At 50.4% G+C, this 12,638-nt stretch overlaps 1 protein-coding gene across 1 annotated transcript; it reads right to left on the bottom strand.

Annotated features, from left to right (window-relative positions):
• Positions 1–1,154: 1,154 nt before the first annotated feature.
• On the bottom strand, positions 1,155–11,654 carry TMEM116 (transmembrane protein 116). The gene is made up of 11 exons (XM_079322083.1): positions 11,322–11,654; positions 10,886–10,932; positions 10,692–10,755; positions 6,984–7,118; positions 4,789–4,893; positions 4,290–4,339; positions 3,815–3,898; positions 3,575–3,707; positions 2,791–2,935; positions 2,630–2,703; positions 1,155–2,008 (listed from the first exon to the last, which is right to left on the bottom strand). Exons 1-11 carry the CDS (start codon positions 11,367–11,369, stop codon positions 1,808–1,810), a joined length of 1,086 nt encoding a protein of 361 aa, XP_079178209.1. The 5' UTR covers positions 11,370–11,654; the 3' UTR covers positions 1,155–1,807.
• Positions 11,655–12,638: the final 984 nt, after the last annotated feature.

The following is a 12,638-nucleotide window of genomic DNA, read 5'->3' as shown; positions in this document are numbered from 1 at the left end:
CCCTGCTTTTCCCTGAAGTGTCCAGAAGGGATGGATGCAGCACTTGGGGGTGTGGTTAGTGGTGAACATGGTGGTGCTGGGTTAATTTTTGGATTTGATGGTCTTAGAGGGTTTTTCCAGCCTTAGAGATTCCATGATTCCATTATTCTGGCACCCCCATCCCACCTCCCTTATCCTTGGGATAAGCATTTGAATGAAGCTTTGAGATGAAAGGATGAGGAGAGGCTGGATAAATCCCTGGGCTCTGCTTGACACAAAATTGTCTTTTTTAAGCCCAGCTTTCCATCAGATGGCAGCAGCAGCTGCCCAGTGCTCCCAGTTAACCCCTGAGGGCTGTGGGTTGGACTGGGCAGTCAGGGAAGGGAGTGCTTGGTGCCTTTGAGGAGTTCTGAGGGGAGTTGGTGATGAGTGACCCACAGAGCATCCAAATTAGGAAAGGGATTTAGGGAACAATTTCCTGGGAGCACTTAAAGCAGCCAAGGCAGCTGGGAGTGCCCATGGAATGGCTCTTTCCAGCAAGAAAACTCCCCTCAAACAAACACTTGGTGACTTCTGAGCTGTCTGAGGAGCCCTGGGAATGTGTCAGCACCCACTGCCAGCTCTGATGGTCCATTAGCAATCCAATCATTGCTTTCCAGGGTAATCTTCCATCACTTAGGAAGCCTTAATCCCCTTTTAAACAAATTGCACCGGCTCCACAAATGGGGTCAGTCCCAGGAGGGAGCAGGAGGCTCTCAGGGATCAGACTGGGTGTGTTTCATTCCCTGCCACTGCCAGGGCACTAATCCCATCCTCCCCATGGAATATTTGCCTTTGAAGTAGAGCTGGAGAAACACTGAGAGTCACCCATGTCCAAACTTTGGAATTAGAGGAGGATGTGAGAGACCAGGTGAAACCAGGTGAAAACTTTGTTTTTATCCTGCACAACAGCAAAAATCAAATTGTTTCACTCTTTTTCTCTGTAGGAGAAAATAAGTCATTGACCAAACCTCCAGGGCCCTTGTGTGACTTACCCAGAGTTTACACAGTTATGTTGTGTAAGTTAATTACACAAAGCTGGAGTATTTCCTCTTCTGGTCTAACCTGCTATGAGAAAAATTTGGGTTGGACCCAAAAAGTGAAGCTGTTGGAAAATAAAGTGTAAAGGTAAAGAGTTGTTTTCAACACAGCTTAAGATCTGGTTTATTTCCTATAGAATGGTGGGACCTCAGTAAATAATCCATGTGAACATCTGGAAATGCAAAAAGAGAGATTCAGACAAAGTCCTGCTCACCTGGTTCATGAGAGATGCTCCACAGGGTCGAAGCAGCTGATTTTTGGGACTATTGTGGCTGAGCAGGAGTTGGCAGGAAGAAGGGAAGATAAATGTGCAGAAATTCCAGGCTGGTTTTGTCTTGCTTTGCAATTCTTCACTCCCTGCACTTGGTTCTTAGGGTGGTGCAAATTCTCATGGTTAGAGTGAATTAAAAGGCAGAGGTTGAAAAATACTCATTGTGCTTTACTGTTAATTTATAAAGGCAGCGACTTGGAAAAATAAAACAAAGTAAAACATCCTCTGCCCAACCTCCAAGGAGCTACACCAGGTCTCTGACCCATTACTTGGGGTTTGCTGCATTTCTAGGGATATTTCCAAGAGGAGAAAGTCTGGACTAAAGATTTACCACGTTGAAAGAATCCATCAAATAAATAACTATGTCCACTGAGCCGGCGGCTCTGGCAGCCCCGCTGGGCTCGGGCTGTGCCGTGTTCCAGCCCAGCTCTGGAGCACTTGGAAGGGCTCTGCCTCTCTCCTGCAGGCAGGGCTGCATCACAGCAGCGTGGAGGAGGAGCCCGCGGTGTCGGGCGGGCTGCTGGGGGCCGTGCTGGAGTAGAACTTTTTTTGGGAGCGCAGGAGGGGGGTCTGGGTGTCCACGTCCCGGCGGGAGCCGCGTTTCAGGGACAGGAAGACGTGCTGGGTCCAGCCGTACACCAGGCAGTTCAGGAGCCCCTGGGAAGCTGCGGTGAGAGCCTGGGGGAGAGCACAGGGCAATCAGGGATCCCGGGAAAAACTCCCCCTGCAGCAGGGTTTTATCTTCCGTGTGATAGAGAAGCTGTGCTGTTACTTTAATAAATATCTAATTTATATCAATATCTAATTAAATATAAATGCTATACAAATATAAAATATATTTAATAAATATAATTATATAATTTAATAAAATGTCTAACTTCTACCTCGGTACAGGAAGGAGCTGGACAAGTGTTATTAAGGAATCACGTTTGGAGTCTTAGGGAAAACTTAGAGACATGAGGGGAAAGGAAAATTTCTGTTGATCCTTTCTAGTCTTATTTGCTATAACTTCCATGACCACAGAATCACTATGTTGGAAAAGACCTTTGAGGTCACCAAGCCCAAACACCCACCCAACACTGTGTTCATCACTAAACTGCTGGGATTTTGGGTACTGAGATCTTTTCAAGCCTGTGAAAAACACAAACCACCAAACCAAGATCTCTGCCAAGCAAAAGCACAAATGAGACTTGGGCTCACACAGCAGAGATCCTTGTCCAGCTGCACCAGCAGGGATGCAGGGCAGGACACTCAAGGTGAGAAGGCAAGGCCCAGGAGGCTGCAGGGGCAAACATTTACCTGCAGGATCAGCAGAGCCATGTAGATTTTGCTGGTTGTTGAAGCAGTCAATTTCAGCATCCCAAGGAGGACAGCTGTGGAAAGGGATGGGTGAGAGGGTGAGGTTAACCCCTCTTCTCTGGGGTTTCACAGGGGGATGCTGTGGGGGGAACTCTGCTCACCTGGAGCCCAGCAGCAGAAGAAGGCCACAGGGTAAAAAACCACTCGTTGTTCCACCACCTTAATCATGGCCCACTGCTGATCCCCCAGGAATCCTGTGGAGTTCACAAACCTTTTGTACAGACCTCGAGCCTGGCTCAGGATAACCTGGGAAAGAACAGGCAAATGTTACTGTACCAGCCTGTGATCTGCTGGGTTCATCCAGATGGATCCCAGTCTATCCAGCCTTTTCACACAGCACTAAAATCCTGCAGGAGATGTTGCTTTGCACATGGCCTTTTCTAAACTGAAGAGTCTGAATTGATTTTAGAATCATTAAATTGTTTAGGCTGGAAAAGATCTCTAAGATCATGGAATTCAACCACGAATCAGCTCTTGCTGACCCTGCAGCAGGTGATCTCTTCTGCCAAGCTCCAAGCCTTTGAAATTCTGCTAAATATTTCTGGGGTGGGCTGACAGAACACAGGGCTTCACATGGATCTCCCTCCAAAAAGAGTGCAGCACCACACAATTATTCCCCTGTCCTATTTACAAAAACTGAGTGGACAAGGGGGATTGAAAACTGAGAGCAGGGTTAGATGGGATATTGGGAGGAAATCCTTCCCAGAGCAGCTGTGGCTGCCCCACCCCTGCAAGTGTCCAAGGGCAGCTTGGACAGGGCTTGGAGCAGCCTGAGACAGTGGCAGGGAGTGGCACTGGATGAACTTAAAATGCTTTCCCACCCAAACCATTCCATGATTCCATGCCTCTGGTGCCATCCAAGGGCTGCACAAAGAGCATCCTTACCAGGATGGCCACGAAGCTGATGAGGAAGGAGATGAGGAAGACGCCGATGCCGTAGAAACGCACGGCGCGGCAAACGGAGCCGCTGGGGGGCTCGCTGGGGGGCTCGGCCACCTCCGTGTGCATCAGGAGACACCTGTGGGACACAGGGAACAGCTCAGCTCCTGCACACCCCCAGCAGCCCTGGGGCTGAGGGAGGAAGGGAGGAAACTCCCTCCAGAGGGAGGGAGGGAGGAAACTCACCCGTGTTTCTGGCTGAAGTTCTGGTAGCAGTTACTGCTGTTGCCAAGGCAAAACACCGGCACCATGAGGAGGAAAGGGATCAGGCTGGGAGGAGGAAGGACAGCAGGGTCAAGGGTTATTGCAATGCTTGGTTTTTCTCCTATCAATACAGAGGACTTGAAAGTTGTTTTTATTGGCACTGCTCTGGAAAAGTATTTTCAGGGCTTTGATTTGTGAGGGCTAATCATTGGTAAAGGGAAGTCTTCTGGAAAACTACATTCAGTTAATAAAGTTATCATTAACTTGGCTGAAAAACCCTCTTAGTCTGCATTCATGAGGTCACTGTTGTTTATGATGAACTTTACAGTTTTTTAGCTTCAAAACAAGTAGGAAGCAGGGATCAGCACACTGCAGTTTACCAAATCCACATCCTCCTGCCAGGGAAAATAAACTCTTACCAAATCCACACTCTCTGCCAGGGAGAATGAAATCTTACCTTGACAAGATCGTTGCTATTCGGCCAAGACAACTTGCATAATCCACAACCTGCAAAATCCAAAAATCTTAATTAAATTATTGCTGTACAGCCCCTGGTTCACAGGAAGCAGCTTCCAGGGAGCATTTCAGCAGTTGAGGGGGATTTGCTCAGCCTACTGCTTCTCAATTTCCAGATGGAATATCTGGTATACAAAGTTTGCTGTGCACAGCAAATGTCTGGGGAAGCTGTGCAGGGCAGTGGGGCTGAAGGGTTTCTTGGGAAAAGCTGTATAAGGAATGTGCCATCCTGCAGGAATACCTGGGGTATTCCCCAGCCTGGTCATGGTGGTGTGTCCCTGTTTAGGTGTGAGGGAGGAATTAACTGCAAGGAGAGATTTTGGTCACGGGGTATGTGAAGTATTTGCTCAGCCTGCAATGCAGGGAGGGTTTTCCTGAGTGTTGTGTCCTTGTCCCTGTGTTCCCAGCCTTTACACCAGTCCCACATGAATCCCACTCACCTGGGGAGGCACTCTGAAAAGGTTCTGGTTGTATTTCACCTTGAGGTCCATGTACAGGTGCCAGGTGTAGTTGACAGTGTAGAGAAAAGAGGCAACGTAGAATATCTGGGAAATAAAACCAACATTTCAGTTCTGGAATAACAATTTCTGCAGCATGATTAGTTCCTCCCAAATCCCATGGAACAGAGGCAGGATGATGAACACCTGCCAAGGGTGAGAGTCTGAGCACAGGACCTGTGCTCACATCCAGCTGAGAAGAGCCAGATTGGAGAGAGAATCCCACTTTAAACCACACTTCAAAAAAAGGCAGCTTCACTTGGGCCTCAGACAGAACTGATGACTGTCTTAGAAATAAAAGTCTTTGTGACCTGGCTCATTTTTTTTGGCTCAGAGCCTGGCAATGAGGATTTCAGTGGCTCTTGGACTCTCTCATGCTATGGCCATTAGGAAACACAGCACAGATGTGACATTTAGATTTGCTTCTTGCATAATGAGCTCACTATGCAGAGAATTCACGGAAACAGAAAACAATTGGATATTTCAAGAGGAATGTGAGAGAGCAGGTATTCTCTGCCCCCAAAAACTCTTTTCTTCCTCATGGGAAAAAGGATAGAGCACACTGAGAATTTCATAGCCTTTGATTCCAGTTTGAGATGAGTCTAATTATCTAAAACTTCCTATAAACCCCCCCAAATCTTGATCAAATTTGTTTCCAAATTCATGCTTGCTCCAGGTTGCCTAATCAGACTGTGTACATGCATGTGCTGCATCTGTGACAGGAAACACAAACTTCAGTGGCAAAAGCAAAGAGGAAGGGCTGGACAAAGGAATATTTTTTTTTTTCTGTGGCTTTGCTATCTTTGCCAGAAAGATAAGGAGCACAGGTCTGCCACCCTGGTATCATCCATGGCTGGGAAAGTAGTCACTAAACAAACTTGGCCTCTTCCACTGAGGTTGTGAATGCTCTTGACTGGCTCAAGAGGCTGAGTCCAAGGGCTGCCACAGGAACATTGCAGTGACTTTACAGCTCATTAAATGAGTTTTACTAAGGGGCTATTGCCCTTTTCCACCTACTTGCAGAGAAGGCCAAAACAATCCATAAGGGTTCTCTAGCACTTCAGAACACTTGGGAGAGCTTCATGAAATGTCAGTGCTGCCTTTAGGAACAGAGACCCAAATGCCACTTGGGCAAGTGCCAGCAGGAAGGGAAGGGGAGGGGAGGGAAGGGAATTCTGCTCTCCTGAGCCCCAGCTTTGGGGCTGGGGACAGTCCTGCAGCACTGCCCATGAGGAGATAAAGCAGAGCCACAAGAATCCCTCATTATCCCACTTGTGTGGCTCCCATTGTGCTGCCCAGCATGAGCAGAGCCTGCCAGGACATTATTAGGCCACTGGAACTGAACTGGAAGAATGTGGGGGAGTTGTGCAATTATGACCACAATATCTATTCTGGACTTTATTATTGCAATGCAGGAGGAGGAGAGAATGAGGGACAGCAAAGGGAGTAGTATTTACATTTATATCAATCAAAGCTCTGGGGCTGAAAGAGGGGAAATCCAAGAAACAGAACAATCTCCTCCTTTATGACACTGGGCAGTTCCATCCACTGCAACATCAGCCTGTGGTAAAAAATAATGGCAAAAATCCTGAGTAAAGCAAAATATTGTCCTGCTCCTAAGGCAGTGCCTTAAGACATCACAAGGAGTCCAGTGTGAGCCTCTCCAAGGGCTGCAGACTCCACTGCTGGGCTGTCCCTGCCCATCCTCACCTCAGCACATCTGACACCTTCTGTGCAGAGAAGCCCCAGGTGTTTGTGAGACAACCAGAACACAATGAGACTTTTATTTACTCATTCCATCAGCTTCCAGATCCCTCCTGCTCTGCAGAATCTGCTGGTTCAACCTGTTACTGGCTCCTTCATATGCACAAGGTGTTCTCACCTCTCAAGGGCACTGCAGGGTGTTGGGTGAGGAGGTCCTGCACTGTCACATGCCCTGGGGGAAAGGTTGCTATGGCAAGGGCTCAGTTTGTTTTAATTTCTCCCTGAGCAAACAGTAGTGACAACTCTTGCCAGGCACAATCCAGCTCTGCCACCCAGGCAGTCCTTGTGCTGTGGGGACTGCTGGTGGCACACACCATAGGTAATTATGACAAATTACAAGATTAATTATGGAATGTGGTGCCAAGGTCACTCACCTGTCCCGTGGCCTGCAGGTTGTAGCAGATGAGGTCTTGCTGGGAGGTGGGTGAGCTGTAGGTGAGCAGGGCCCCAGCCAGCCAGCACATGCCCAGGAACAGATCTGAGAGGCTCAGGTAGAAAAGTGGACGCACCTGGAAAAGGGAAAAAGGCTCAGCAGGTGTGAGTGCAGTCACAGCCCTCCCACACCCCCACCCCTGCTGCAGGTTTACCCTGTTAACAGATATAAAGATATTTCATACAGCCTTCCAAAGGTTTTTCTGCAGGTGAGGAAAGTTTTACAGTAGAAAAGTGTTCCAGTGCAAAGTTATTTTGAAAGCCTTAATTGAGGGGAACTGGGGCATAAGTGGCACTTTGTGGAGGGATGATTTTACCCTGAGGGAAGCACTGGGACAACATTTCTGAGACCAGTCAATTAATCTGCAGCAAACCCTCAGAGCTTCAATAAAAAGGTCTCTTCCACTTTCAAAGCCAAGCAAATTCAAAGAAAAATTACCAGATGAAAACTTCTCAGTTTTTACTCCTGAATATCATCTTTGTTTTCAGTCCTTTAAAATTTCTGCACCAAAGATAGCAGAAGTATTAATTGTGCTCAGACATCAGTACCAGGTTATCTGGTGTTAATCAGAACACTGTCACCCTTCAGCTCTTCTGGTGAGACAACTCTCCTTGCAGGGAAATTCTACATGAATTTGTGCTCAAGGAGCTGTTCCAATGCACATTCCCTACTCCAACCACCACTTCTGCCACAGGATCTCAGAGCAGCATCAAAACTTACAGAAAATATCCCAAATCATGTTCCAGCTATGCAGAATGGGACAGGTTGGCAGGGAGAAGAGACATCATGTTTTAAATAAACTCACATAGAAACCAAAACTTTTGGTAAACACAAACCCTTCCTCAGGTTCAGAATGACTCGAAACAAACATTTTTCTATGAGTTCCATTTCAGCTGGTGACTAAGGTTGGGTTTATTTCACATGCTGGATTAATTTCCACTGAGAGCCATTAGTCTCTGCTGCATCTTGCTGGAAAGGAGTCATGGCTCCTTTAATAACAGTTTCCAGCCCATTTCCAATTTGCACACACTGGCCAGGACTGTAAACACTGCAGGAAAACATTTGTTTTGTGGCAAAAATCTGGCCAACATTTTTCCTTGTTAGTGGGAGAGCAGAGACTCTGTAAAAGCAGCCTAATTACCTACATTCTTAATTGAAGCCTTTGGTAGCTCATTTTCAGCATGCAGGAGAGAAAATTGTGGTGTTTTTCTTTCCATACAGAAAATGATAATGCTAAACACAGCATGGAAATGTTTCAGGAGACTTGGATTTTGTAGTCTTTTTCATGGAGTTGAGTTTTAGGTGAGATTTGCCTCAATATTGTCCTGGAAGTAAATGTATTCCACCCATCACGTTGTGTTTTATTTGTTCCCATGTGCAATGAGAGCAAGCTTAGGAAGATTGATAAGACTTAAGGTAGATCTGATTGAGCCACATTTGTCCTTAAGGCATGAAGGAACACGAGGCAAAAAGATTTGGAGTTAATCTTAATTTGATTTCATCTATAAATGTCTTTTTTTAACCAGGCTTTTCCTCACTGGTACAGAAATGAAATCCTGGCACGACAGGCTGAGGGCACTGTCCAGTTTGTGATCAAGGCAGGTTAAACCAAACAGCTCTAAAATAAGCAAAGAAGTCACTTTTGCAATCAAACAGGTGACCTCTTTCTCCAGCACAAGTGCCCTTGGAGCAAGGCACTGCTGGTAGGTTCAGGAGCTGTTTTGGCAGAGACCTGAATAAAGAAGTAGGTGATATAAGGGCAAGTGTGGCTCTGGGTTGCAAAAGGGGAAAGTAAATAACCACTGGTATTTATAAAATAGAGGAAGGGACTGCAAAGATGCAATGATTTACATCCTGACTGCTCCAGCTGCAGCACACACGTGGATTTGGCTCTGTGGCCATGGCTTGGGCACAAGTTGAGCTGAAGGTTCCTCAAACCTGTTGAGCTGAGGGTTCTTCCTCAAACCTGTTGAGCTGAGGGTTTTCCCTCAAATCTGTTGAGCTGAGGTTTCTTCTTTGCTTGCCATCACCTCTTCTCAATGATTTGCCTTGGGCTGAAGGGTTTTATTGACCCCACAGAGACAGAAAACAAGCTTCCAGAATGCAATATTTGATTTCTGAGGTTGGGGGCAGGAAGGGAAGTGTTTCTAAGATCCTTCTCCTCCCAGCCTCCAGAACTGTTTATTTTTAAACATTTTGCTGTGGGTCCTCATGACTCAGGGAATAAGCTGTTTGTGGCAAGCTTTGATATGGATCTCTTCCAGCCCTTTTGTTTACAAACTTCCACTTCAGACTTGAGACATGAGGACAAGAGGATGGGGAAGTTACTGGAGATTTTGTTACTTCTGAAACCCAGCACCAGCTCTCCCCTGGCAGCAGAAGAGCCTGGAAGGCTGATGCAAACCAGTCCCTCCAGCTGGCATCCAGCCCTCCTGTCCAGATTTGCAGAAATAATCTGAGCAGAAACATCTGGAGCTGCTGGAGCAGGAAGAGCCCATCGATGACCTGGAGCCATGTGTGGCTCACGAGCAGCTCCCAAGCCTCAGCCCCATCACATGACTGAGAGCAGAAGGGCTCCTGAGTAACCCAGCCATGGAAACCAACGGGATGAGGCTGCTGAGTCACACCAGGACACTGCCAAAGCCAGCTCCACACATCTGGAGCTTTCCAGGTGCAGATGTGGTAGGAGGAGGCTTTGATGTGCACCTTGAGCAGCACAATCTCAAGCAGGTTTTCCATCCCAGCCTTTGTCATTCCCTGGGAATGCCTGGAGATCTCCACAGTTTATTCTGGATGTGCTGCAGGGTGTTTCCAGGAGGTTGGCTGGGAGCAAGGTCCTGCCTGTTGTAAGTGGGACAGATTTGCCCTGCAAACATGGACTCATGTTCTCCTTCCCACCGTGTCATCCAACAATGTGTCAGTGGCCTGCATTCCTTGCTTCTCCAGGGATAGCTCTGTGAATTCCCTTGAAGTCCCATTCTCTGGGCTGCAGATCAAACCCACAATGTACAAAGAACATGCAGATGAAGGAAGGACAAATACAGCTGCTGCCAGCTCCACTGACTTTCTGAATGGTCCACAGGCCAGGCTGAGCCTGCAAATCCTGGACAGCAAATACCAACTTCACAGGGATCAGCTTGGCTCATGCCCCCAGGGAGTTCTGGACACACAGAGGGACTGTGTGTGGACATCCAAGCCTGGCAGGATGGGTTGGAAGGCTGTGGGGTTGGTTTTAGTGGCATACCTGCTCAGAGAAACTCCTCAGAGACAGCCAAAGACTAAAAGCATTTCTGCAGGGGCAGCTCCAATTTGCACTTCAGCTTTGTGCACAACTCCTCAGCCCCTCAGGAGTTTGGCCCCACTGAGGAGGGCACACTAAGAAATCCCTGCTCTCAGGAACAACTGGAGGATTGGGACTAAGGAACCTGCTTCTCCCTGCAGAAGCACAGGTTCAAGGTCAGTCTTTTCACCTCCTACCAAGGCAAAGAGCCCAATTCTTAGCAAGCCTTTTCCCTCCCAGCTATTAAACAAGGTTTAACCACATAACCCTGAGACCTGCAGCTGCTCCTAGGAGGGAGTTTGTGCCACAGGTGTGACCCACCTGCAGGGACACCACGCTTAGGGAGGGAGGAGGAAGCTCAGATCTTACCTCAGGGGACCGCACTGCATTTTGGAATACAGCATAGGCAATAATTGAGCTGGAACCTACAACGCTGAGAAAAAAAACAAACACAGGTTGGAACACGAGCGCGTCTGCCTCGCTGAGAGACGCGAGTTCTCTTTTTTTGCTTTTCTGAGTAAAATAATCTCGGCAGCAGTAACTCCATGGGCAGCGTGTCGTACCTGAGCATGGCCATGGTGAACTGGATCCACTGGAGCGCTGAGTAGACCTGGGGAGAAGGACGGGAGGGAGCTCAGGTGACACGGCACCAGGGCGGCAGGAGCGGGGACTGGGGAGAAGCGACAGGGACCGGGAAAGAACGACAGAGACCGGGGATTGAATAGGAGCGGGACCTGGCAAGGTGGACTGGAGGGTCCCGGAGAAGTGCGGGCAGTACGGACCGAGGACAGGGACCAGAGCCCGCCGTCCCGAAGAGGAATAAGCAGCACGGGGACAGGGACCGGGATCGTGCAGCGCTGCCGGTGGCGCCGAGCACGGACCGGGGCGCAGGGCTGGGGAAGGACCGTGAGGGGATGGAGGAGAGACGCGCACAGCGAGGTCCCGGGGAGGGGGCAGCCTCTGTGCCGAGGGGTCCCGGTGCCGGCGGGGCTCGCTCACCTCCTGCCAGCCCCCATCCAGCCGTTCCACCTCCGCCGGCAGGGCCATGAGTACCGCCGCCACCGCCGCACCGCTCCGCGGCTGCGGGCACCGCCCGCGCTCCGCCCCGGGGCCGCACCGCGCCCGGCCCCCGCCGGCGGGGCCGGCTGCGGGGAGCGCCCGGTCGCAGAGAGGGGCTGAGGGGGCAGGAGCCCTAGGCAAACAGCGGGATTGGCGTCCCGGGGACCGGCGTCCCGTACATCCCTCCGGGGGCAGAACCGGCCGAGCCCCGGTGGGTGGGCGGGCTCGCTTCGGTCACCGCCGCCCCGGGCTCCCCTCACGGAGCCGCCCTGAGGCGACCCCGCGGAGCCTCGGCCCCGCCCTCCGCGACGTCACGAGCACCGGGAGCGGGAAGGCGCTTGGAGGAGCACGCGAGAGGCGGCGGCTCTGAGGGGGCGCGCGGGGGCTGCTCCCCTCAGAGCCCGGGCACGGCTCCTTCCGAACTCCGGGGGCTGCTCCCCTCAGAGCCCGGGCACGGCTCCTTCCGAGTCCTGGGACTGCAACCCTCAGAGCCCGGGCACGGCTCCTTCCGAACTCCGGGGGCTGCTCCCCTCAGAGCCCGGGCACGGCTCCTTCCGAGTCCTGGGACTGCAACCCTCAGAGCCCGGGCACGGCTCCTTCCGAGCTCCGGGGGCTGCTCCCCTCAGAGCCCGCGCACGGCTCCTTCCGAGCTCCGGGGGCTGCTCCCCTCAGAGCCCGGGCACGGCTCCTTCCGAGTCCTGGGACTGCAACCCTCAGAGCCCGGGCACGGCTCCTTCCGAGCTCCGGGGGCTGCTCCCCTCAGAGCCCGCGCACGGCTCCTTCAGAGTCCTGCGGGATGCTCCCCTCAGAGAGCCCGGGGGCTGCTCCCCTCAGAGCCCGGGCACGGCTCCTTCAGAGTCCTGCGGGATGCTCCCCTCAGAGAGCCCGGGGGCTGCTCCCCTCAGAGCCCGGGCACGGCTCCTTCCGAGTCCCGTGGCTGCAAAGAGCAGTCACAGCCTCCCCTCTGATCACGGAATGGGCAGCAGTTTCTCTATTAAGTGGTTTAAGAAGCGGCTGTGAAGTGGATTTTTTTTTTTTTAATTTATTATAGCATTATTAATACATTTTATCTCGCAGCAACATCTGCTCCTTGTACCCACCCCAAGATTCAAAAGGCAGCAAAGCTCCCACAGGAATCAGTTTTGTTTAAAGCATACTTTTAAGGTAAAAATCACAGGTGTTTCTCTTTCTAACTCTAACCCTGACCAGGACTTCAGCATCTTCCAGAGGCATCTGAATTCCACAGAGTGTGAACTG

Source organism: Erithacus rubecula (genome assembly GCF_903797595.1).
Source record: "Erithacus rubecula genome assembly, chromosome: 19".
NCBI classification, from domain to species: domain Eukaryota; kingdom Metazoa; phylum Chordata; class Aves; order Passeriformes; family Muscicapidae; genus Erithacus; species Erithacus rubecula.
Note: the sequence above shows the minus strand (reverse complement) of the source record. Positions and strands in the feature narration are given on the sequence as shown.